Source organism: Bufo bufo, chromosome 6 (assembly GCF_905171765.1).
Source record: "Bufo bufo chromosome 6, aBufBuf1.1, whole genome shotgun sequence".
Taxonomy (NCBI): Eukaryota; Metazoa; Chordata; class Amphibia; order Anura; family Bufonidae; genus Bufo; species Bufo bufo.
The window spans coordinates 15,682,483-15,708,596 of NC_053394.1; the positions used below are offsets into that span (position 1 = coordinate 15,682,483).

At 42.7% G+C, this 26,114-nt stretch overlaps 1 protein-coding gene across 2 annotated transcripts in view; it reads left to right on the forward strand.

Annotated features, from left to right (window-relative positions):
• Positions 1-26,114, forward strand: part of SORCS1 (sortilin related VPS10 domain containing receptor 1) — a 647,341-nt gene that overhangs the window by 425,815 nt on the left and 195,412 nt on the right. For both annotated transcript variants that reach the window (XM_040436033.1, XM_040436034.1), the window contains exons 7-8: positions 7,508-7,626; positions 13,670-13,759. In XM_040436033.1, the coding sequence (XP_040291967.1) occupies positions 7,508-7,626; positions 13,670-13,759 (209 nt within the window). The remainder of the gene's footprint in view (positions 1-7,507; positions 7,627-13,669; positions 13,760-26,114) is intronic.

Consider the following 26,114-nt stretch of genomic DNA (forward strand, 5'->3'; position numbering starts at 1 on the left):
CTGGTGACCCGGGCATTCCTGTCTTTGGCCTGGCTCATCCACTTGAGAGGGGACTGGTCAGTCACCAGGCGGAACTTTCTAGTAGCGGAGAGACTCGAGTGCCCACTTGATAGCCAGGCACTCTCTCTCCACTATACTATACCGGGTCTCGGCTGGGGTGAGCTTGATGCTTAGGAAGACAATGCGATGCTCCTCCCTGTTGACTTCCTGAGACAGTACAGCACCGAGTCCTACTTCGGAGGCATCTGTCTGTACCACGAACTTCCTCTTGAAGTCACCAAAACCGGTGACCCACACAGGCCCGACTTCAAAGCGGCAAAAGCCTCTTCCGCCCGACCATCCCAACGAACCATCACTGATTTTCGTCCTTTCAAGAGCCCTGTCAAGGGCATGGCTAGAGTCGCAAAGTGGGGAGCAAACCTCATGTAATAGCCCACCATTCCAATGAATGACTTTATTTGCCTAGTGGTGACAGGTCGGGGCCAATTCCGTATCATCTTTATTTTGTTCACTTGGGTTTTGATGACTCCGCGCCCAATGACATACCAAAGGTACTTAGTCTCTTCTAACCTTATCGCACATTTTTTTGGTTTAGCGGTTAGGCCAGCTTTCCGAAGGGAGTCCACTACAGCCTGCTCTTTGGGTAGGTGACTTTCCCAGTCGGTACTGTGGATGACAATATCGTCCAAGTAAGCCGAAGTGTACCAACGATGTAGACGAAGCACAATGTCCATTAGTCGCTGAAAAGTGGCGGGGGCGCCATGCAGACCAAAGGGTAAGACCTTATACTGATACAGCCCCTCAGGCGTGATGAAGTCAGTTTTCTCTTTGGCAGCCTCCGTTAAGGGCACCTGCCAGTACCCTTTCGTGAGGTCCAAAACATAAAAATACCGGGCTTGTTCTAACCTCTCGATGAGCTCATCCACCCGGGGCATGGGATACGCATCGAATTTGGAAACCTCGTTAAGTTTTCGAAAGTTGTTACAAAACTGCAACGTCCCGTCCGACTTGGGTATAAATACTATAGGACTGGCCCACTCACTTTTTGACTCCTCAATGATGACTAGCTGCAACATTAGCTGCACCGACTCCGATATGGCTTGTTGCCAAGCCTCGTGTACCCGGTATGGTTTTAATCGGACTTTTGCCTGAGGCTCAGTGACAATGTCATTCTGGTTATGGAAGTGCGTCCAGGGAGGTCCGAGAACACATCCGTGTTCCGACTAACGAACTCCCTGGCCTCCTGAGTCTGTTTAGAGGAGAGGCTGTCAGCAATTTTTACTGTGGCAGCCACCTCTCTTGCATCAGACAGAGGGGCCGGTACCTCTTCTCCTAGAAAACCTCGCCGCGGGCTGTCTTATATACAGGTTTCCCTATCTTTCCACGGTTTGAGTAAATTCACATGGTAAACCTGCTCAGGCTTTTGCCTCCCCGGCTGGTGTACCTTGTGGTTTACATCTCCAATTTTCTCGAGTACCTGGTAGGGCCCCTGCCACCTAGCCAGGAACTTACTGTCCACGGTAGGCACCAGAACCAAAACCCGATCACCCAGGTTAAAGATCCGGACCCGAGCCTGCGGATTACAGACCCGACCCTGGGATCGCTGAGCTGCCTCCATATGCTCCCTAACAAGAGGCAACACTGTCTCTATCAGATCTTGCATCTGTGTAATGTACTCAATGACAGTTTTATGTGGAGTGGGTTGTTGTTACCACGCCTCTTTGGCCACGTCAAAGAGACCGCGAGGGTGTCTGCCATATAGCAGTTCGAAGGGCGAGAACCCAGTAGAGGCCTGGGGTACCTCTCGCACTGCGAACATGAGATAGGGCAGAAGGAGGTCCCGGTCCTTCCCATCTTTAGACGCTATCTTTTTCAACATGTTTTTTAATGTTTGATTAAACCTTTCCACCAGACCGTCCGTTTGTGGATGGTAAACGGACGTCCGTAGTTGTTTTATATGGAGCAACTTACAGAGTCTTAGTAGCCTTGTAGCACTCTACCAGGTCCACCATTTCTAGGGCGTTGCCAGGAGACACCTGGCCAATCCAGTGCTAGAGAGGGGGTGGCAGAGCCCTCCAAAACATATCAGCCAATATTTTATCCAGCATAGCCATGGGACTCAGCACATCAGGCTGTAGCCACTTTTGCTAGAGGTGGAGTAAGTCATAATACTGGGTCCTCGCAGGCTCAGCCGGCTTAGGCTACTTTCACACTTGCGTTCAGAGCGGATCCGTCTGGTGTCTGCACAGACGGATCCGCTCCTATAATGCAAACGATGGTATCCGTTCAGAACGGATCCGTCTGCATTATAGTTCAGAAAATTTTTTAAGTGTGAAAGTTAGTCAAACGGATCTGTCCAGACTTTACATTGAAAGTCTATGGGGGACGGATCCGTTTGAAGATTGAGCCATATTGTGTCAACTTCAAACGGATCCGTCCCCATTGACTTACATTGTACGTCTGGACGGATCCGTTTGGCTCCGCACGGCCAGGCGGACACCCGAACGCTGCAAGCTGCGTTCGGATGTCCGCCTGCTGAGCGGAACGGAGGCCAAGCGGAGCCATCCTAATGCATTTTGAGCGAATCCGCATCCACTCAGAATGAATTGGGGCTGGACGGATGCGTTCGGGGCCGCTTGTGAGAGCCTTCAAACGGAACTCACAAGGGGAACTCCGAACGCTAGTGTGAAAGTAGCCTTAAACCCCCACTGATGTACCCGCTGGGCCCGAACCAACACATTCACCCCCAGTCTTGCCAAAATATCACCCTTTACTTTTTGGTAGTCCGCCGCTTGATCATCCGGCAAGTCTAAATACACCCACTGGTAATTGGATGCCAGGAATGGAGCGACGACCTCAGCCCACTGGTCACGGGGTAGCTTTTTCCTGATGACCACTTTCTTGTACATCGCCAGGTAGGTTTCAATGTCGTCTGCGGGGGTCATCTTAGGAATCGCGGCACAGACTGCTTTCCGGGCATCGTGGATGCTCGGGGTTGCTCCTGCTGTCTGCAAAGCCATCACATGTTGTAGCAGCAACTGGTTAATCTCCTGCTGCTGCTTATTAGCCTCGCGTTGCTGCAGGTTTGTCTCTCGCTGCTGCAGATTAGCCTTCATGAGGGCCTTCACAACAGCCTCCATTTTGTTGTGGGGCATTGATTGCAATACAGCTGGTTTAATGTACGACATACAACCGTGCCTGAAAAATGCAGAAACCAAAAATATCGGCGTTTACGCCAGCCTCACTGCTCCTGCCCGCATCCTCCACCAATTGTGGGGTTTTGATAGGGTAAGCGGGCGCAGTACAGAGGCAAAATACAAGTTCTTAACTCAAAACATCAATGTTTATTCACACTTGAGGCAATTGCACAAAACAGCATATAACTTTGCAGTCTTGGTGTTAATTCGCACACAATGGAAAGTTCATATAACACAAGTCACCTTGCTGGCAGTTCTGCCTCCAGTAGTCCACAGCAGGCTTTAGGGAGCCTGTTTCCCCAGCATGCGGCTCTCAGTCCTCCAGCAGATCCAAAAAACAGAGACATCTCTGCTGAGCCCAGCTGCCTATTTAAGGACAGCCAGGTGCTGCCAAAACCCAGATCGGCACTTAAACTCCGGTCCGGTATTTGACCTCACCTGGCTAAAAAACCAGCCAAGCCGCATATGCTGGAAGGAAAATACCTGCCTTGCCAGACACAACCCCTCACTGTGTCACACCCGCTATACACCTGAAGAAGGACTGCTATGTACATGCCTTATACTATATCTTTTGAAACAATGATGGCATCAATAAACGTTCACTGTAACATATGGTCCTTTCTCTCTGATATCCATCGTTTTATACAATGTTGTGCTTCGCTAACCAAACACTCAACACAGTGTATTGTACGTCCTCTTAGGTAACTAAGGATGTAGTCATTTGTCCACTAACTACTTCCCCCCTACAATCCCATGGAGCTACTCTTGCATTTTTGTTTTCTAGCATCTGCTGAAAACCAAATTGAAAGACTGTGTTGTCACACTGTTGTACAGGATTGGCACACATCCCCTCCTCCCCTCTGCTGCTCCAGATCCCGTCCTCTGCCTTAGCGCTGCTGGCGTGGACTTTCCTCTTGTGGCTGCAAGGGAGTATTTGGTTTCTAAAGCACCCAGGACCCAAAGATGGCTTTGCCTACCACCCAAAGATGCCAGCCTTTTTGAAGGGGAATTGTCTTGCCATACCTTTCCTGCTGACTGGAGATGTTCTTCTGTCCTAGCTCTTGGTCCTTGTGCTACTGCTCCTGGTTTTAATGCCTGATTGAGCCACTTTCTATCTTCAGCCTTGATTCTGCTTCATCCTTGGGACTGTTAATCAGGTACCTGTTGTTCTACCCCCGATTCTGACCCTTTACTGAGATCATCTCTGGCCTGTCACATCCTGACTGTTCACCTAGTGATGACACATGGCTTTGTTTCTGACCATGTTACTACTGATTCTGCTACCAGCCCATGACTATCGGGGACCTGGGGATCATCTTACAGAAAAGACCTTGCCTCATTGTGATGGTTTAGAGTGAAAACCAATGGTCACCTTAGACGTGGCACCCCAGTCTAGCCCATGCCAAACAAATTAGGGATTAGAGAATCCACACCTCCACTACAGGGCCACAACCATCAGTGACCAGCAGCGGCTGTCAGACAACATTTTTAATTCATTCCAATTAGAGTATAACCCAGGAGCAAAAAGTTGCTCTTGCTGTTTTACATACAATGTAAAAGTCACAGAACTTATTTTGGGTCTTAGAATCCCCTTGAGCTCGGGACCAATGGCTCATTTCATGCAGCCCTTGTAGCAGGCCTGAATATGTACAAGAGATTTGAAGGAACGTTCCACCAAACAGATTCATAAAATCAAAATCTGATCTTTGAGGCAAAATGATCATTACAAAGTTAGTTTCCCTGGCTCTGGGGTTCTCTTCACTTCGTGAATCAGATTAGGCCACAGAAAATGTTTCCTCTTCCAGTTGGCTTGAAGTTGATGAGATTATCTCTACGTTACCTTGAATATAAAATACAGAATTTGACGAGTTTTAGGATTTTGATGGTGGAGCTGTGAGGACTCGAGAAATTGTGTTTCCTGCCAGAGAATTAGCAGCAAAAGAGAGCAAGCTGTCGGCGGACACAAAGGTGTTAGCGAGTCTGTCTGCAGCAGCTGGTAGAACATTTATCTTGACTGAATTCCTAGCTGGGAGGTCATGGCTCGAATATCTCCATCTGTCTACAGAGCTGATCCCAGATTTATTCCTTCAAGGAACCATTGGCACCAGAACAACTGAATGCCTGTTCACCTGCAATTATTTGCTCTTTTCCTACGTCTCAACACACCGAGGGCACCATGAAGAAGGTTTTTGTTCCGTTGATGGAAGGAAGTGTGAAGGGAATTGTTGCAGTAACCGACTTGTAGAGTCCTTCGCTTGATGTCTTGAAGTGTTTTGTATGGGCTTTGACGTTGTGGAAGGAAAGCTTATTAATAGCGATAATTAGCTAAAAGATAAAAATGTTACGGTCAAGAATCAGAAAATAGATTCTCTATGATGTAATCTGTTTGGAACAGGTATGAAGAATAAGGGACCCCCTGGTCTTCACCTTTAACGACAAAGGAGAGGTGGACTTTTCTGCATAATGAGTCACTGTTTGCTGTCCCCTGAACACTGATGCTGTTACGGCAATGCACCATTAGGAACAGAGTCAAAAATCCTCAGCAGGAGAGTGGTTTGGATGCTCCAGGTCAAGGGAGGAGACAGAAATATATTCAGGAGAAACCAGGAGTCAGAATGATGAGTAACACTACAGGTACCAGGAACGGTATCCAAGCCAGGATTGTAGTGAGAAATAGTGACGAGCACTACAGGTACCAGGTGTAGTATCTAGGGTCAAGCCAGGAATGTAGTCAGAAGTCAGCACTAGGACTAAAACTACATGTAAAGAGCATAGTATCTAGGGGTTAGGACAGGAACACCACCAGGAACAGCACCAGGAGTAGAACCATAGGTACCAGACACAGTAAACAGGGTTGTTACCACAGTTAGGATTATGAACAACAGCAATAACAACAAGGAGGCAGCACTTTATTCATTCAGCAGCTAGGAGGACCCTACGCCGGATTATTTTTTTTCAATTATCTTTATTTCAAATCAAGAAACTTAGCAAATTTCAAAAAATATCTATAGAAGAAAGAAAATAAGAAAAAGCCAACATCCAACTCAACAATCTTTTTGTTGCATGGTCATTAAGCAGAGAGGGGGGAAAATAAACATATCCAACAACTTGATATCCTCTTCCACTGATGTAATTGATTCTTGCTTTGATAATATATTTTCTCGTAACTTGTAACTTTACTCGCCACAGATTCCCATTCACCCTTTAGGGGTACTTTGTCAAAGCACCACAATCCAGTGAGAATGATTCTGACAATAAGTAGAACGCGTAAGATCCGGGTGTGCTTTCCCCCTGATTACAACATGCCATAAGAAAATTTTCAAGTTGTAACTGCAAAATGATGAGTGTAGTTGTCGATGGAGAGTCGGGAAACCTCCATACATATTAACTGGTTGACTGGTCCAGTGTTGGCTGGCGCTCATTCAATAGGCTTGGTCACCTTAAGGTGAGGGAGAAGATTTGGAGGAAGATCAGCAGGGCCAGACTGGCCATAGACCTCACAGGGAAACTTCCCGATGGGCTGCCTGAACCCTCCTCATGGTTGACAGCCAAGTAAGTAATGATCTGATGCACCCAGAGATGAGAGCTTTAAGTACCCAGCTGGTAGCTACAAGTGTCCTCCTGACTCCTGAATTCAACTGTCCTGAGGCAACTGGAGTAGGAGAAAAGAATTTGGTGCGGGCCAGGAGGGGTTGCTGGTGTGGGGGGGGTCCCCGTTCAATAATTCACTGTGAGGCCCAGTAAATTCCAGTTATGCCACTGGCCCCACCTACTTTTGTTGACTTTGCCTTATATCAATTTGGACCCGCCTACAACATGGAGCTACTTTTCGTTTTTGCCAGGGCCACTTTAAGTTCCCAGTCCACCCCTGAAGAGCAGGGACACCTGCAGTGACTGAATAAGCCGCTTTCACAGCACAGATACATTTTGTTTTACTTTTGTCTTTTTTCTTAGTTTGTTTCCATAAATATTGTTCTGTAATGTAACAATTTCACAACATTTCTCTCCAGTTCTGCCAGAAAGTGATGACGCTCAGCAAGGGGTATTGGTATTGATAATCTCCTAGCGGGAATATGAATAGCATCGCTTATGATATCTTGTGTCAGGATTGACTTTATGAGGCGGTCTGCACTGTATATTCTGAGGGCGATGTTGCGGGCAGCTCGCTTCCTCACAGAATAGACTGGGGCACTTTGATTTCATCCTCCAAAATGACAATGTAACATATGCAAAGTAAAATGCTTTGATTGCAACAATGTGATCACAGTAAGAAAATGTGTATTTAATTGACTCTTGTTCTGGTTTGTCAGATGCTCAGTACATCGTCTGTAAAATGAACAACTGCTCGGAGACAGTCAGGACGAAGCCCTTTGCAGGATACATCGACACTAACTCCCTCATCGTCCAAGATGAATATGTCTTCGTCCAGGTGAGTCAATGCCAGACGTCCCCATAGGATGTGTCCTTCTCATTATTTGTGTAGCAGATAATTTCTTATTGGTAATTTGTGATCTGTGGTGGGTTTGTGCATACACGGGTATGCTAAAGTTTGGGCATACCTGGTCAAAATTACTGTTACTGTAAACAGTGAAGCAAGTTGAAGATGAAATGATCTCCGAAAGGCATAAAGGTAAAGATGAAACATACTGGAGATAGGAGCAGGTCCCAGTGGTGGGATCTGCGCCTATCTGATATTGATGGCATATTCTAGTGACGTGCCATCAAAGTATGAGATGGGAATACCCCTTTAACTAGTCTTTGTATTATACCATACATATGAAAAATAAAACCTTAACTAATCATATCATTAGGGGTATATAAGACTGAACATCCATTAAGTAGTCATTAGATCATTCAAAGGACTAACAATCCCTTAACTATTGTATCATTAGACTATTCATAAGACTAACCAAACCTTGAACTAGTTATATCAATGGATCATTCATAAGACTAACCATCCCTTAACTAGTCATATCATTAGAACAGTCATAGGACTAACCATCCCTTAACTAGTCATATCCTTAGAAGTTACATTCATAGGACTAACAATCCCTTAACTATTGTATCATTAGGCTATTCATAAGACTAACCAAACCTTGAACTAGTGATAACAATAGATCATTCATAAGACTAACCATCCCTTAACTAGTCATATCATTAGACTATTCATAGGACTAACTAAACCTTTAACTAGTCATATCAATAGATCATTCATAAGACTAACCAAACCTTAACTAGTCATATCATTAGAACATTCATAGGACTAACCATCCCTTAACTAGTCATATCATTAGAACATTCATAGGACTAACAATCACTTAACTAGCTGTATCATTAGGCTATTAATAAGACTAACCAAACCTTGAACTAGTCATATCATTAGACCATTCATAAGTCTAACCAACCCATAACTAGTCATATCATAAAACTATTCATAGGACTAAAACAGCCTTTAGTCAATCGAGGCAATAGACCTTTCCTAGTACCAACAGCAAAACCAAAAAAATGGATCAAAGCAAAGGACTCACTGACTACCAGGCCAGGGTGTAGTAGTATCATCTATGGAGATCCGCACTGTTCTGTCCAAGAAGAGCAACAAGCAAGTGACAGAGAAGATATTGAGCAGGTGGAACATTTAGGATGCAGCAGTCAATGAGTGAAAAAAGTTACTTTGTTACATTTTAAAACAAATCAGATTTTCTGCACATAGAACAATAGGGCATCCATATTTCAGCCTTGTACATCATATGTGCGGTCAGTATGGCTACTCCTATCTACCAGTGAGGAGCGGCCGGGCCGTATAGCCGCAGGTACGGTATGTGTTGTGTATTACGCTGCTACATTTCTGTTACTTTTAATGTCTGTTGTGGTGGCAGAAAATCAAATCTGTGTTGTTGGGGACCTGAGGATAAAAGGTTTTGTGGCTGCTTATTAAGCACTGGTCAATTAGAGTTTATCGAGCATTAAGTCATCAGAGAACTCAGAAAAAGCAACATTAAAATAACGAGCGGAAGAGTCCGGTAATTGTAACGAGTGAAAGTAGGAAACGTGAGGGGAAGAGAGAAAAATAGAAGGAAAGATAGATAGATAGATATGAGATAGATAGATAGATAGATAGATAGATATGAGATAGATAGATAGATACAGTAGATAGATACAGTAGATAGATACAGTAGATAGAGAGATAGATAGATAGATAGATAGATATGAGATAGATAGATAGATAGATAGATAGATAGATAGATAGATAGATGCCGAATACTCATGAGTGTATTGGAGATGAAGGCTAGCCCATCTGGTCTGATTCAGTCTCCCAGAAGAGCTCCTCTAGAGCATATTTCTGACCACTTTCCTGCTGGCCATGACAGAAAGGTGTCAGGACACACATTGCAGCTTGCTGTGTATGAGGATATGTAGCTGCAGACTGGTCAGAGCGCCCATGCTGCTATGGACCTGTAAGCCTCAGAACTGGGCCATGGGACAATGGAAGAAGGCGGGCTTGTCTGATGAATCAGGTTACGTCACGCGGATGGCCGGGTTAGTGTGCGTCACTTACCTGGGAGGAGAAGGCACCAGGTGACCTCTGGACAATGTTCTGCTGTAAACCCTTGGTTCTGGCATCATGTGGATGTGACCCATACCACCTACCTAACCATTGTACCACCTCCATGGCAGCAGCGCCCCCCCCCCCCTCCCATTGGCGGTGACCAGCCACACTGCAATTTCTTACCAGGAATGAGGAACATGACAACGAGATCAAGGTGATGACTTCTCTCCAAATTCCTAGAAGTCAATCCGAATGTCATCTGTGGGATGCGCTGGAAAAAGTCCAATCCATGGAGGCCGCAGCAAGCAACTTGCAGGATCTGCTTCCAGAGACCACAGGACTCCTCAGAAGTCTCCTGGTGTCCATGGCAGGTGTTCTCCAAAGTCCCCAGCAATTATACAGTGAGGATTTTGTCACCCGATCTCAGCCCCATGTATCATATGTAATATCAGCTCGCTATATGATGCGCGCCGTATGGTTGGGCCCAGTCATTACTTTCTATCTCTTTATATAAGTTCTTTTCTAACTTAGTCCCGAGTGGTGTCCCTGTCGCACAGATCACATTCATTGCCAGTGTCTTCTCCATGGGCCTCCTGAAGAATTCTGGCTTCTGTCATCCCAAGATTGGAACTTTGCCATATTTCCTAAGTACCTGCGGCGTCCACCATCCTTTGTCTTGGCTCGATGTAGATGGGACTGGCACTTGGCCCTTGCCAGCTGAATGCCGCCTGATCACGCACGGATCCTGTGCCCTGTAATAACTCACTGGAGCCTTCTCATGCCTTGGTTTCTTAGTATCGCCTACACCAAGTAATTAGGTTTTCTTGAAGTAAATGAGCAATATGCTTATCTCTTCTCCACTAATTGTATCCCCTGAGTCTAATTGTTTGCTTCACGCTGGAGAATGCTTTGGAACAAGCTTTTGGCTGAAGAACGGCTGGAGCCTTCTCAAAGTATTCATTCTAAATCTGCATGGAGCTTCTTTTGGTGCAGAGATGTGGCAGGATTGAGCTAATTTTAGTGCTTTCAGATTAGATTACTTTGTGTCATTAATTAATGATATCTCTTAACAAAAATAATAATGACATTTTACATAAAAAGCCATTATGAATTTATGTTGCAGTACCATGCCCGACCACATGGTGTGCTGTTATAGGGAAGCATAGTATGTAGTGTGCTCATTGCCACCCTGTGGTAGAATTAAGTAATGCAGCCCTTTTCGAAATCCGGATACCTTTTCTTTATCAGCTCCTTTTCTACCAGGACTAGGTCTCAACAGAGTTGTCTAAAAAAAACATTTTTCATTTGAGTCAACACAGAGGGTTCACCCCTTAAGACACTCATCTGTTAGTAGGATGGAGAGAGGCTACAAAGAGGAACTCTGTCTTTCTCTGGAGGACCTGACATATCCATTCATTACACAGACAATGATCTGACAGTGATCACTGTTAGTCGAGCACCAAAGTGCTCTGGTGCTCGAGTAGAACACTTCCCAATGCTCGGGGGCTCTACAGAGCAACCGAGCACAATGGGAGTCAATAGGAGGGTGTGCTCTGAAGAGGGGAGGGTGTCGGGACTCTAGTTCGGCTTAGGAGTCCCTGCTCGGACTCCATATATAGCTAAATGACCATATATAGAGTCAGTGCTTGGGAACACCCCGTGTATTTAAATCTAATTTAGCCTCTATTTCTGAAAAGTTTCTGGCAAGTTTCAAACTCACAACCTTCTACATTATGGCCAAGAATCTTGACCACTACACTATAGAGCTGCATGGTCAATTACGTAAAAAAATAAAAAATAAAAATTCTAATAAATAAATATGAGACTTCTGTTGCATAGGAATACTTACTATTAGTAAGTATTCCTATACAGCAGAAGTCTCAGTTTTGTAAATTATTATTATTATTATTATTTTTTTTGTAACTTGCCATGCAGCTGTATAGTGTAGTGGTTAACATTCTACACTGTAATGTAGAAGGTTGCGAGTTTTAATCCCTTCAGAAATAGAGGCAAAATTTAATTTAAACATATATATAAGTTTTTTGCCATAATATATTTACATATATTATTATATACTTAGAATATATAATATATGTCAATATATGTCAATATATTATGGCTAAAACATCAGTAGTAGTTTCCCACATATTATACATTCATATATATCAGAAGTATGATTTTATCTATATATATATATATATATATATATATTAGAAAAAAGGGCAGCACTCCAAAATCAACAATAGAGCCTTTCTCAATATATATATATATTTGTAATTACACATTTTTTACAATTACAAAAAAAATATAAAATATATAAATTTAATTTAGCCTCTATTTCTGACGGGATTCGAACTCACAACCTTCTACATTACAGCCCAGAATGTTAACCACTACACTATAGAGCTGCATTGCCAGTTACAAAAAAAAAGAATAAATATGAGACTTCTGCTGTATAGGAATACTTGCTACTAGTAAGTGTACAGCAGAAGTCTCATATTTATTAATTTTTTAAGTAACTGCCCATGCAGCTCTATAGTGTAGTTGTTAACATTCTTTCTGGGCTGTAATGTAGAAGGTTGTGAGTTTGAATCCCGCTAGATTAGATTTAAATACACTGACTTGAGCACACACAATATTCAGCCGAGCATGCTCGCCCAACACTAATCACTGTGCAATGCTTCATTTAACCTGAGGTGGCGCTGCAGGACAATTAAGCATTGGCTATGGGGAGGATCTTAAACAGGGCCATATTTATTTTCTGAATAGGGGTGGGGCTGCGACAACTTTTAATTCATTCCATGAAAAGAATGGAGGTTTGTCACTGCTCCAAAAGATGCTACTGGGGTATGACTCATGCAGAAGGTATCCAAACTGGGACTGGGACTCAAAAGTGAAGGCCTGCAAAGACCAAATATTGGGTGCTATTACAGCAGGTGGACTACCCGTAGTCTACAGATCCGGCATCTCTGGTTCACATGCTGTAGTAGCTCCAGGTATTGTCTATATTATGACCTCAGCATCATTATAGAGGTCTCCTGGCCTTAGACAAGGGGTTAAGACAAAGAGCCAAAGGGCAGCATTTCACCCAAACCTCTGTTGGGATGGAGGTGCTCTAATGACCCCATAGAGGTGCTCCCTGCCCACCCCCCCCCCAGTAGCGCTAGTGTATAGTGCTCCTTCACCCATCCCCCCCAGTTCCAGTATATACAATGCCTCCCCACCCCCTCCCGTAGTACTAGTATATAAAGGACACGGACACGGTCAGCTCTGCTACATCTGTATGTAGATTTAAACTATAAACTGCCGCCCTTGACACAGTCCTTGGTAAATTCTTGGGGAGATCCTCCAGTAGCCGGGGACGATTTACAGGAACGGATCGCTAATATCCGCGGCCCATTTCTGCAAATTGAATTTGCGACCTCTTCAAGTTCAGGTATGTTCTAAAACGATGACCAGAGGGAGATAATCCGGTAATCTCCCAATTTACAGATTGTCAGAAATTTGACTTTCTGTCTACTGGTTCTAGATTGCTCACTACTGGGCAGTAATTGCAGGTAATCCTCAAACCTGCCGATGTAGCAGAGCCGATGACCCGGTATAATGGCCTCTGCTCACCTTGCTAAACCAAAGACAGAAAAAGCCTGGAGGTTTTCTGCAGTTTGATGTGATCTGAGTAACGGATGTAGCAGAGCTGGGTTTGTCAGATGTAGGAGGTTTGTTTGGACTCCGTTGCAGCTCCTATAGGGGTTGTCACCTCACGTTTTCCGAAATCTGAATGGATATTGCTCCATAACTGGGTGGCTATACCTTTCCGGACTGTAGAAAAACTGGGTGACCACCAGTGGGATGGCCGCAACGGTGGTCGTGAAACATCATCCCATAATAACCACTCACTTCCACTCTGTCTTGCTCTGTGTTGCAGCTCACCTCTGGAGGACGCCCACACTATTACGTTTCCTACAGACGAGAGCCCTTCGCACAGATGAAGCTGCCGAAGTACGCTCTGCCCAAGGTACAGTACCCTCCAATCATTTCATCAGTCACAGTCACTGGCTGCTTAAAGGATTTGTCAATTTTGTAGAAATCCTTATTATTTTACCATGATTAGCTCCTCGGGGGAAGTCCCACTGCTGGCACCGCCCCTGATTAACTGTCATTATGGGGCTAACGCTCCATATCAATGACTATTCATTGAATGTCTCAGCACCGTTCACTTCTTGCTTATTTCAGGGGGTGGTGGTGATATGATGCAGCACAATGAGGGGCCCCATTGTGATTTCTGCTTATGGGGCCCCCTTTTGTCTACGTACACCCCCGGAATACTGGGAAAAGACTGCATTATGTGAATGAGGCATGAAGCGTGTTGCATTCTGTATGAGTTCTTCATCCTCATCTACCCTGGAGTTATATTACCTGGAGGAATGAGTCACATGTAATAATCCTGTGCCTCGCACCTGCCGGGTCACAGCGCTCCGCTCCGGGTGACCCCTCGTTCCGTCATTTATCAGCAGCAGAGCCTGCATCTGTGCCCGCATCATCCATTACCAAACATTAGAGGGAAATATGTTCAGGTGATGCCTCCTTCTCCAGGGATGGAGGCCTGTGATTAATCGAGGCGCCGTCCACGGTGCATCCTCAGCCCATCCCCCCGCCACCTGGTATATCTTCATAATCACAGCAGTTTTCTGCCAGGCTGTGCCCTCCATGGCCATGAATGGAAGTTGTAAGGGGAGAGGTTGGCACTGCTTGCACGCAGGCTATATCTGGCTATCGTCTAGGCTGCCCCAGCGAATGAGACCCCTCGCCTTGTATACTAGACCACCCATCCATAGGTCGGCACTCAACTTTCCTGTCTAACCCTTCTCTCCCACTGTTTCTCCCTGTGTCGGTCTTTTCTGCAGTTCTGGTATTCTATTCCTAATCCAAGAAATGTAGAATACGCAGACATATATATCCTAATCAGACAATCTAACAAACCCCCACCACGTGCCATGTATAAGACTTGTGTCTTCTTATGGTTAGCGGGGGATGGGGGGGGGGGTAATTTGGCTCCAGGGCTTTAGCGTAGCCCTATCTCCGCATCAGCGTCCATAAAGATTGTCAGTATCCAAGGTACATGAGTGGCCTAGAACTCTGCTTACTCTATCTCTGATACTCTTCCAGTGTGTCAGTCTTTACTGCAATTCTGGTATTCTATTTATGAACCAGGAGTATCAGGATGAACAGAATTATAGGTCCCGTTCAGTAGCAAAAAAGGAGGGCGTTATCACTAAGCTTTCCATAGTGCAAGATCGGCATGAAACTCTGTCTTTCCCTCCTCTCTTTCTACTCCTGTGGTGTGTCAGTCTTTACTGCAGTTGTAATGTTCTATTCATGAACCACAAGGCGCTGGATGAACAGAATTATAGGTCGCAGTAAGTAGCAACAGGAGTTACTATGAAGCTTACCACAGTATCTGAATGGCATATAAATCCGCCTACCCCTTTTCTCCTTCCACTCTTCTGGTCTGTCAGTCCTCACTGCAACTCTGGTATTCTATTTACAGTATGAACCAGAAAGCCCAGGATATATAGAATTATAAGTCCCAGCGAGTTCCAACAGAAGTTATCTGGAGTCTGCCCCTTCTCTTTTTCTTATGTGTCATACTTTTATGCAATTCTGGTATTTTGTTCCTGGACCAGAAGAATCAAGAGCAGAATAGATGTATCACCAAGGTTACCACAGTATGTGAACGGCGTGTAAATCTACCTGCCCCTTGTCTCCTTCTGTTCCTCTCATGTGTCAGTCTTTACTGGAGTTCTAGTATTCTATTCAGAAACCAGGAGCATTAGGATGAACAGTAATATAGGTCCCAGTCAGTGCCAAACAGAATTATCACCACTTTTTTACCACTGCCTGTCCTTTCCCTCCTTCTACTCTTTCCTTGTGTCAGTCTTTACTGCAGTTCTGGCATTCTATTCATAGAGTTGTAGGTCCCAGTCTGTGCCAACCAGAGGGAGCTATCACTAAACTTACCAGAGTATCTGAATGATCTGTTAATTCCCATACCCCTTCCCCTTCTGTCATTCTACTCATGGATCAGTCTTTACTGCACTTCTGGCATTCTATTCATAGAATTGTAGGTCCCAGTCTGTGCCAACCAGAGGGAGCTATCACTAAGCTTACCAGAGTATCTGAATGGTGTGTTAATTCCCATTCCCCTTCCCCTTCTCTCCTTCTACTCATGGGTCAGTCTTTACTACCGTTATGGTATTCTATTCATTAACCATAAGGATGACAATGCCTTGCTGCTTGAAATGCCAACCAAAGTTATCACCAAGCTTACCATAGTAACTGAATGGCATGGAAATCTGCCTGTCCCTTCTCTCCCTCTACGTTATGTGTCAGTCTTTACTGCAGTTCTGGTATTCTATTCGTGAACTAGGAGGCTCAGGAGTATTGCTGTCAGATAAGACCGTTTTGTAAGAAATAAATGAATGTGACTGATCAGATGAGAATGTGATGATCGCGGCCCGCGGTTGCGATCTTTGAGGCCCCTCAGAATAGAACTGTAGTATGTAATCATTACTGCCGGCGCGCTGGGATTGGGATGACTCCCGGAGCCGCTCGCTTTTCTTCTCCTTTTTTCCTTCTGTTAGGGCGAGCCTGGAAATAACGCGTCTTCATCTCCCAATTGTTCGCTATTTATTCTGAGAAAACGAGCTTGATACTTGTGAATTTCCAGCAGCCGCCACAATTATTTGCTCATTTCTGCTCCTTATAGAATCCAAGCACCTGAATCTCAATGCATCGCGCGCCGCGTGTTTGTATAATGTCACCTTCAAGGCATCTCGCTAATGTTCTGGGATCGGAGCCAAGATTCGCCATAGAAACCGATACAATTAAAGGAAACATATCAATATCTATTGTATTTCATCCTGAACAAGCGGAGGAGGAGGGGGCAGGAGCGCGCCGCGTACAAGGGCCTCGGTACAACACTGCCGCGCGCAAATCAAGGAGGATGTTCTAGAACGTTACAGAGCATCATAATATATAATAATTGGGTTCTCCATAGGAATAGTCCTGCTTTATCACCAGTTGGTCAATGATCTGATACAGAGCTCCAAACCCTCTGCATAGACATAAAGAAGACGAAAACATTCTGCCCGCAGCCGCCACTAGAGGGAGCTCAGGAGCATACTGCGCTCGGTATGTAGCCCCCTAGTGGCAGTTACGGGCAGCCAGAATTTTATCATTTAAAGGGATATTCCAGGAGTTAATGAAGGGTATTACGGGCAAGGAGAGGACAGTCCCATTGTGGGCCGGACGTTACGAATTTTGTGCACAACACGGATCCCCAATCTGCGGACCGCAAAGACGGCTACGGCTGCAAGAGCCCTTAGTGTGAAGGTTAAGCCTGCCACATGCAGTCCATGCCTCCTGAAACACTTTGTGCTGCTGTGCAGCCAGCTTTTTGCACGGTTTAGCTCACAGGCTGTGACCTCCCACAAGATCAACACATTGTGCAGCTAAAATACTCTGTGCTGCTGGGAACCCTATTTTTTCCATTCAAGTGAATGGGGTCGCGATCCACATGCGGCTGGCCCGCGGTCGGTGCCCATGCATTGCGGACCACAATTTGCGGTTCGCAGCACGGCCACGGGGGACACGCGTTCGTGTGAAAGAGGCCTAACACAAAGTCTTTGACCTCCCGCAAGATCATCACATAGTACTCACCTGCTGAAATACACTGTGCTGCTGGGGCCCCTACTTCTTCAATTAGATGACTCCCACTTGCATCCATTCTCCTCCTTACGGGCTCATGCACGCGACCGTATTTATTTTGTGGTCCATAAAAAAAACATTGTTTTTTTTTTCCGGATCCATTGTAACAATGACTATCCTTGTCCGCAAAACGGACAAGAATAGGACGTATTCTATCTTTTTTGCGCAACGGCTATGCGGACATACAGAAACAGAACGCACGCGGAGTCATTTAGTTTTTTTTTTGGGCGGACCCATTGAAGTGAATGATTCTGCATACAGGTCGCCAAAAAAAAATACGGAACGGACCTCCCTCTGCAGACCTGTCTTTCCTGTTGCTCCTTACAAATCGGACAACTCTCCTGAAATACTCTGTGCTGCTCATTCCACTATATAACAATCTATCCCCTCTCAAAAAAAAAATAATAATAATAACATCCTGGACATTATTCTTAAATACTCTGTGCTGCTCATTCCACTATGTAACAATCTATCCCCGATCCAAAAAATCAGCACATTGTTCTGAAATACTCTGTGCTGCTCATTCTAGTATATAACAATCTATCCCCTCTCAACAAAAAATAAAATAAAAAATAACATCCTGGACATTGTTCTTAAATACTCTGTGCTGCTCATTCCACTATGTAACAATCTATCCCCGATCGAAAAAATCGGCACATTGTTCTGAAATACTCTGTGCTGCTCATTCTACTATATAACAATCTATCCCCTCTCAAAAAAATTAAAATAAAATAACATCCTGGACATTGTTCTTAAATACTCTGTGCTGCTCATTCCACTATGTAACAATCTATCCCCGATCCAAAAAATCAGCACATTGTTCTGAAATACTCTGTGCTGCTTATTCTACTATATAACAATCTATCCCCTCTCAAAAAAATAAAAAAATAAACATCCAGGACATTGTTCTTAAATACTCTGTGCTGCTCATTCCACTATGCAACAATCTATCCCCGATACTAAAAATCTGCACATTGTTCTGAAATACTCTGTGCTGCTCATTCTACTATATAACAATCTATCCCCTCTCAAAAAAAAAAACAAAAAAAAAACATCCTGGACATTGTTCTTAAATACTCTGTGCTACTCATTCCACTATATAACTATCTATCCCCGATCCCAAAAAATCAGCACATTGTTCTGAAATACTCTGCGCTGCTCAGAATGCAAGATAAATGTCCAACACAACAATGGGCTTGGACATAGGAATCGCCTGACCCTGCTGTGTACGGTAATGAGGCTGCCCTCTGTACATCCCGCCATCAGCCGCCTGCTTACAACCCTCGTCACATCCAGCAGGAGCCGCAGCAGAACGAGAGGGTCGTGGTTCTGGAATCATCAGCTGAAGATAAAGAGAGGTTTCTTCCGTCTCTTAAAATAAACCGGGCCTTCTAATGAGAGGGCCGGATGCGGCGCTCTCCCTGTTTTCAGCTGGATCCGATACAAGGGAGACTGCAGAGAGCGCAGCCAAAAACAAATTTAATTGCGCTGCTGACATTTGCATGCGTTGTCAAGAAAATGAGTTCTGCTCGTACAGGAAATGGCTTGTGATTGATGTCTCGTTAATCTATAAACAGATTACCATAAGGTTACATTATTATCCCCGTTCCCGCTGAGTGATGTGCCGCGCTCTGCAATGTGACTGCGTATTAACAGTCACCTCCAGTAATAATTTATAATCAACTCCATGTAATAACATTTCCAGCCGCAATCGTATCTACAGATTTTAGGAAGATGAAATACTGTAAGAGGAGCAGTTTGCAATTTGGGATTCCTTGCACTGGAGCTACATTGGTTGCCCCTGTACCTGCCTGAACCAGCGGGCACCGATCTTTAGAGCAAAGGTTGTCAGAAACCGATTGCCGGTGTGAGGCAGTGACAGGCCTCGTGTATGAAGGACGGTCTGTATCTCCCAGAGAGGTGCAGCAAACCTGTTAAGGAGATACATATTGTGGTTTGCTGTGGTGCATCTGAGACGTGCCACCGAGGTACCGCATGGAACCGAACTCGAGCTCGGGAAATGGTGGTTTACAGTATAAATCAATTTCTGAAGTTATTGTGCGAAGTCTCGCGAGACATTGCGAAGTAGTAACTTCGGCTCATCAGAGCCAATACATTCTAATAATGTACAGATCACTCGCTCCGTACAGTATTGAAACGAAGTTTTATGCGAATCGACTTCGGATGTTTCATCTGAAGTCGATTCGCTCATTCCTAATATAATTACGTAGGCTCGTAATCAGAAAACCGGGACTCCAGAATGTAGCTAATTGAGATATGAAGCTTTTATTACGGAAATACTGCTCCTATGTACAATAATATAACTACTATAATACTGCTCCTATGTACAATAATATAACTACTATAATACTGCCTCCTATGTACAAGAATATAACTACTATAATACTTCCTCCTATGTATAAGAATATAACTACTATAATACTGCCTCCTATGTACAAGAATATAACTACTATAATACTGCTCCTATGTACAAGAATATAACTACTATAATACTGCTCCTATGTACAAGAATATAACTACTATAATACTGCTCCTATGTACAAGAATATAACTACTATAATACTGCTCCTATGTACAAGAATATAACTACTATAATACTTCCTCCTATGTATAAGAATATAACTACTATAATACTTCCTCCTATGTATAAGAATATAACTACTATAATACTGCTCCTATGTACAATAATATAACTACTATAATACTGCTCCTATGTACAAGAATATAACTACTATAATACTTCCTCCTATGTATAAGAATATAACTACTATAATACTGCTCCTATGTACAAGAATATAACTACTATAATACTGCTCCTATGTACAAGAATATAACTACTATAATACTGCTCCAATGTACAAGAATATAACTACTATAATACTGCCTCCTATGTACAAGAATATAACTACTATAATACTGCCTCCTATGTACAAGAATATAACTACTATAATACTGCTCCTATGTACAAGAATATAACTACTATAATACTGCCTCCTATGTACAAGAATATAACTACCATAATACTGCTCCTATGTACAATAATATAACTACTATAATACTGCTCCTATGTGCAAGAATATAACTACTATAATACTGCTCCTATGTACAAGAATATAACTACTATAATACTGCTCCTATGTACAAGAATATAACTACTATAATACTGCTCCTATGTACAAGAATATAACTACTATAATACTACCACCTATGTACAAGAATATAACTACTATAATACTGCTCCTATGTACAAGAATATAACTACTATAATACTACCACCTATGTACAAGAATATAACTACTATAATACTGCTCCTATGTACAAGGATATAACTACTATAATACTGCCCCTATGTACAAGAATATAACTACTATAATACTGCTCCTATGTACAAGAATATAACTACTATAATACTGCCTCCTATGTACAAGAATATAACTACTATAATACTGCCTCCTATGTACAAGAATATAACTACTATAATACTGATCCTATGTACAAGAATATAACTACTATAATACTACCACCTATGTACAAGAATATAACTACTAGAATACTTCCTCCTATGTACAAGCATATAACTACTATAATACTAATCCTATGTACAATAATATAACTACTATAATACTGCCTCCTATGTACAAGAATATAACTACTATTACACTGCCACCTATGTACAATAATATAACTACTATAATACTGCTCCTATGTACAATAATATAACTACTATAATACTGCTCCTATGTACAAGAATATAACTACTATAATACTGCTCCTATGTACAAGAATATAACTACTATAATACTGCTCCTATGTACAGGAATATAACTACTATAATACTGCTCCTATGTACAAGAATATAACTACTATAATACTGCTCCTATGTACAAGAATATAACTACTATAATACTGCCTCCTATGTACAAGAATATTGCTACTATAATACTGCTTCTATGTATAAGAATATAACTACTATAATACTGCCTCCTATGTACAAGAATATAACTACTATAATACTGCTCCTATGTACAAAAATATAACTACTATAATACTGCTCCTATGTACAAGAATATAACTACTATAATACTGCCTCCTATGTACAAGAATATAACTACTATAATACTGCCTCCTATGTACAAGAATATTGCTACTATAATACTGCTCCTATGTACAAGAATATAACTACTATAATACTGCCTCCTATGTACAAGAATATAACTACTATAATACTGCTCCTATGTACAAGAATATAACTACTATAATACTGCTCCTATGTACAAGAATATAACTACTATAATACTGCCTCCTATGTACAAGAATATAACTACTATAATACTGCCTCCTATGTACAAGAATATAACTACTATAATACTGCCTCCTATGTACAAGAATATAACTACTATAATGCTGCCTCCTATGTACAAGAATATAACTACTATAATACTGCCTCCTATGTACAAGAATATAACTACTATAATACTGCCTCCTATGTACAAGAATATAACTACTATAATACTGCTCCTATGTACAAGAATATAACTACTATAATACTGCTCCTATGTACAAGAATATAACTACTATTACACTGCCACCTATGTACAATAATATAACTACTATAATACTGCTCCTATGTACAATAATATAACTACTATAATACTGCCTCCTATGTACAATAATATAACTACTATAATACTGCTCCTATGTACAAGAATATAACTACTATAATACTGCTCCTATGTACAAGAATATAACTACTATAATACTGCTCCTATGTACAAGAATATAACTACTATAATACTGCTCCTATGTACAAGAATATAACTACTATAATACTGCTCCTATGTACAAGAATATAACTACTATAATACTGCCTCCTATGTACAAGAATATTGCTACTATAATACTGCTCCTATGTACAAGAAAATAACTACTATAATACCGCCTCCTATGTACAAGAATATAACTACTATAATACTGCTCCTATGTACAAGAATATAACTACTATAATACTGCTCCTATGTACAAGAATATAACTACTATAATACTGCCTCCTATGTACAAGAATATAACTACTATAATACTGCCTCCTATGTACAAGAATATAACTACTATAATACTGCCTCCTATGTACAAGAATATAACTACTATAATGCTGCCTCCTATGTACAAGAATATAACTACTATAATACTGCCTCCTATGTACAAGAATATAACTACTATAATACTGCCTCCTATGTACAAGAATATAACTACTATAATACTGCTCCTATGTACAAGAATATAACTACTATAATACTGCTCCTATGTACAAGAATATAACTACTATAATACTGCTCCTATGTACAAGAATATAACTACTATAATACTGCTCCTATGTACAAGAATATAACTACTATAATACTGCCCCTGTACAAGAATATAACTACTATAATACTGCCTCCTATGTACAAGAATATAACTACTATAATACTGCTCCTATGTACAAGAATATAACTACTATAATACTGCTCCTATGTACAAGAATATAACTACTATAATACTGCCTCCTATGTACAAGAATATAACTACTATAATACTGCATCCTATGTACAAGAATATAACTACTATATACTGCCTCCTATGTACAAGAATATAACTACTATAATGCAGCCTCTATGTACAAGACTATAACTACTATAATACTGCTCCTATGTATAAGGAATATAACTACTATAATACTGCTCCTATGTACAAGAATATAACTACTATAATACTGCTCCTATGTACAAGAATATAACTACTATAATACTGCTCCTATGTACAAGAATATAACTACTATAATACTGCTCCTATGTACAAGAATATAACTACTATAATACTGCCCCCTGTACAAGAATATAACTACTATAATACTGCCTCCTATGTACAAGAATATAACTACTATAATACTGCCTCCTATATACAAGAATATAACTACTATAATACTGCCTCCTATGTACAAGAATATAACTACTATAATACTGCTCCTATGTACAAGAATATAACTACTATAATACTGCCTCCTATGTACAAGAATATAACTACTATAATACTGCCTCCTATGTACAAGAATATAACTACTATATACTGCCTCCTATGTACAAGAATATAACTACTATAATGCTGCCTCCTATGTACAATACAAGAACACTAATGTAGGGTAACTGTCTTATTACTGTTAGGCTTTTTGCACACGAACGTATTTTCATTCCGCAAAAAAAACGGAAGGTACTTAGTGTGCATTCCGTTTCCGTATGTCCATATTTCCATTCTGCAAAAAAATAGAACATGTCCTATTGTTGTCCGCATTACGGACAAGGATAGGACTGTTCTATTAGGGGCCAGCTGTTCCGTTCCGCAAAATATGGAATGCACACGGACGCCATCCGTAATTTTTTTGCGGATCAGTTTTTTGCGGACCGCAAAATACATACGGTCGTGTGCATGAGGCCTTACTGTGTGCATTTGCTTTAGGCCTCTTGCACACGACCGTATGTATTTTGCGGTCCGCAAAAAACGGATTTGCAAAAATTACGGATGACATCCGTGTGCATTCCATAGTTTGCAGAACGGAACAACCGGCTCCTAATAGAACAGTCCTATCCTTGTCCGTAATTCGGACAAGAATAGGACATGTTCTATTTTTTTGTGGAATGGAAATACGGAATGCACCTTCCGTTTTTTTGGCGGACCCATTGAAATGAATGGCTCCGTATACGGTCTGCAAAAAAAACGGAACGGACACGGAATGAAAATACGTTTCTGTGCATGAGGCCTTAGAAGGAGTCATGATAAACGGCCTCACATGAGTTGATATTTAGTTGCCTTTTAGGTCTCGGAGCGGCGGGATACGGATGACACGAGGCGGGAGGTTTGCGTTATTTATACCTGCTTCGCTGAGTCTCTTGAGCTCCGCTTTCTTAAACCATTTTTCAGACTCTTTAATAAAATAGTGATCGGTTCCCTTTAAAGAAAGGATAAAAAGCGGCGGCAGGAATGCTAAGTATATCTGAAGGCATTTGTAAGACTCGTGTTTTTCTCCCCGCTCCCATAAATCTTTTGATGCTCTTCAGATATTTTTCTTGAAAGAATTTAATAAGACAAAAGAACGCGATGGCGGAAGAAAGTTGTCTAAATCTGTTTCATCCTATTAGAGGAGGAGAGAGGCGGCTGTAAATGAAGTCGCAGCATCCACACTTACACCAACAATTCCCTTTAATCTGTCTCCGTTGACGCCATGCCGGCGCTTGCCTTACAGTCATGTCAAAAAATAAATTGTAGCGCTAGAGACAAACTCTGATTGTAGAAAATTCGGGGAGGGCCAGCGGGTTCATAAAGTGAGAATTAGGTCACAGGAAGAACAGCAGCCTAAGGCCTCATGCACACGACCATTGTGTGCATCCGTGGCCGTTGTGCCGTTTTCCGTTTTTTTTCACAGACCCATTGACTTTCAATGGGTCCATGGAAAAATCGGAAAATGCACCGTTTTGCAGCCGCATCAGTGATCCGTGTTTCCTGTCCATCAAAAAAATATGACCTGTCCTATTTTTTTGACGGACAACGGTTCACGGACCCATTCAAGTCAATGGGTCCGTGAAAGAACACGGATGCACACAAGATTGGCATCCGCGTCCGTGATCCGTGGCCGTAGGTTACTTTCATACAGACGGATCCGAAGATCCGTCTGCATAAAAGCTTTTTCAGAGTTGAGTTTTCACTTCGTAAAAACTCATATCCGACAGTATATTCTAACACAGAGGCGTTCCCATAGTGATGGGGACGCTTCTAGTTAGAATATACTACGAACTGTGTACATGACTGCCCCCTGCTGCCTGGCAGCACCCGATCTCTTACAGGGGGCTGTGATCCGCACAATTAACCCCTCAGGTGCTGCACCTGAGGGGTTAATTGTGCATATCATAGCCCCCTAAAAGAGATCAGGGGCTGCCAGGCAGCAGGGGGGAGACCCCCCTTCCTCCCCAGTTTTAATTTCATTGGTGGCCAGTCCGGCCCCCCCCCTCCCTCTATTGTATTATTTTCATTGGTGGCACAGTGTGCGGCCCCCCCCGGCCCCCCTCCCTCCCTCTATTATATTATTTTCATTGGTGGCACAGTGTGCGGCCTCCCCTTACTTAGCAATATTAGAAGTATCATACTTATCTGCTGCGCTGTCTGTGACCGACTGGGAGCTCCTCCTACTGGTAAGTGACAGATCATTAAGCAATGCGCTGCACAGACCTGTCACTTACCAGTAGGAGGAGCTTCTGGCCGATCACAGACAGCGCAGCAGGTAAGTATGATGCTTTTAATATTGCTAAGTAACCATGGCAACCAGGACTGCAGTAGCGTCCTGGTTGCCATGGTTACTGATCGGAGCCCCAGCGATTAAACTGGGACTCCGATCGGAACTCTCCGCTGCCACCAATGATCGGGGGGGGGGGGGGGGGGGGGGGGGGAGGCCGCACACTGTGCCACCAATGAAAATAATACAATAGAGGGAGGGGGGCCGGGGGGGGCCACACACTGTGCCACCAATGAAAATAATACAATAGAGGGAGGGGGGCCTG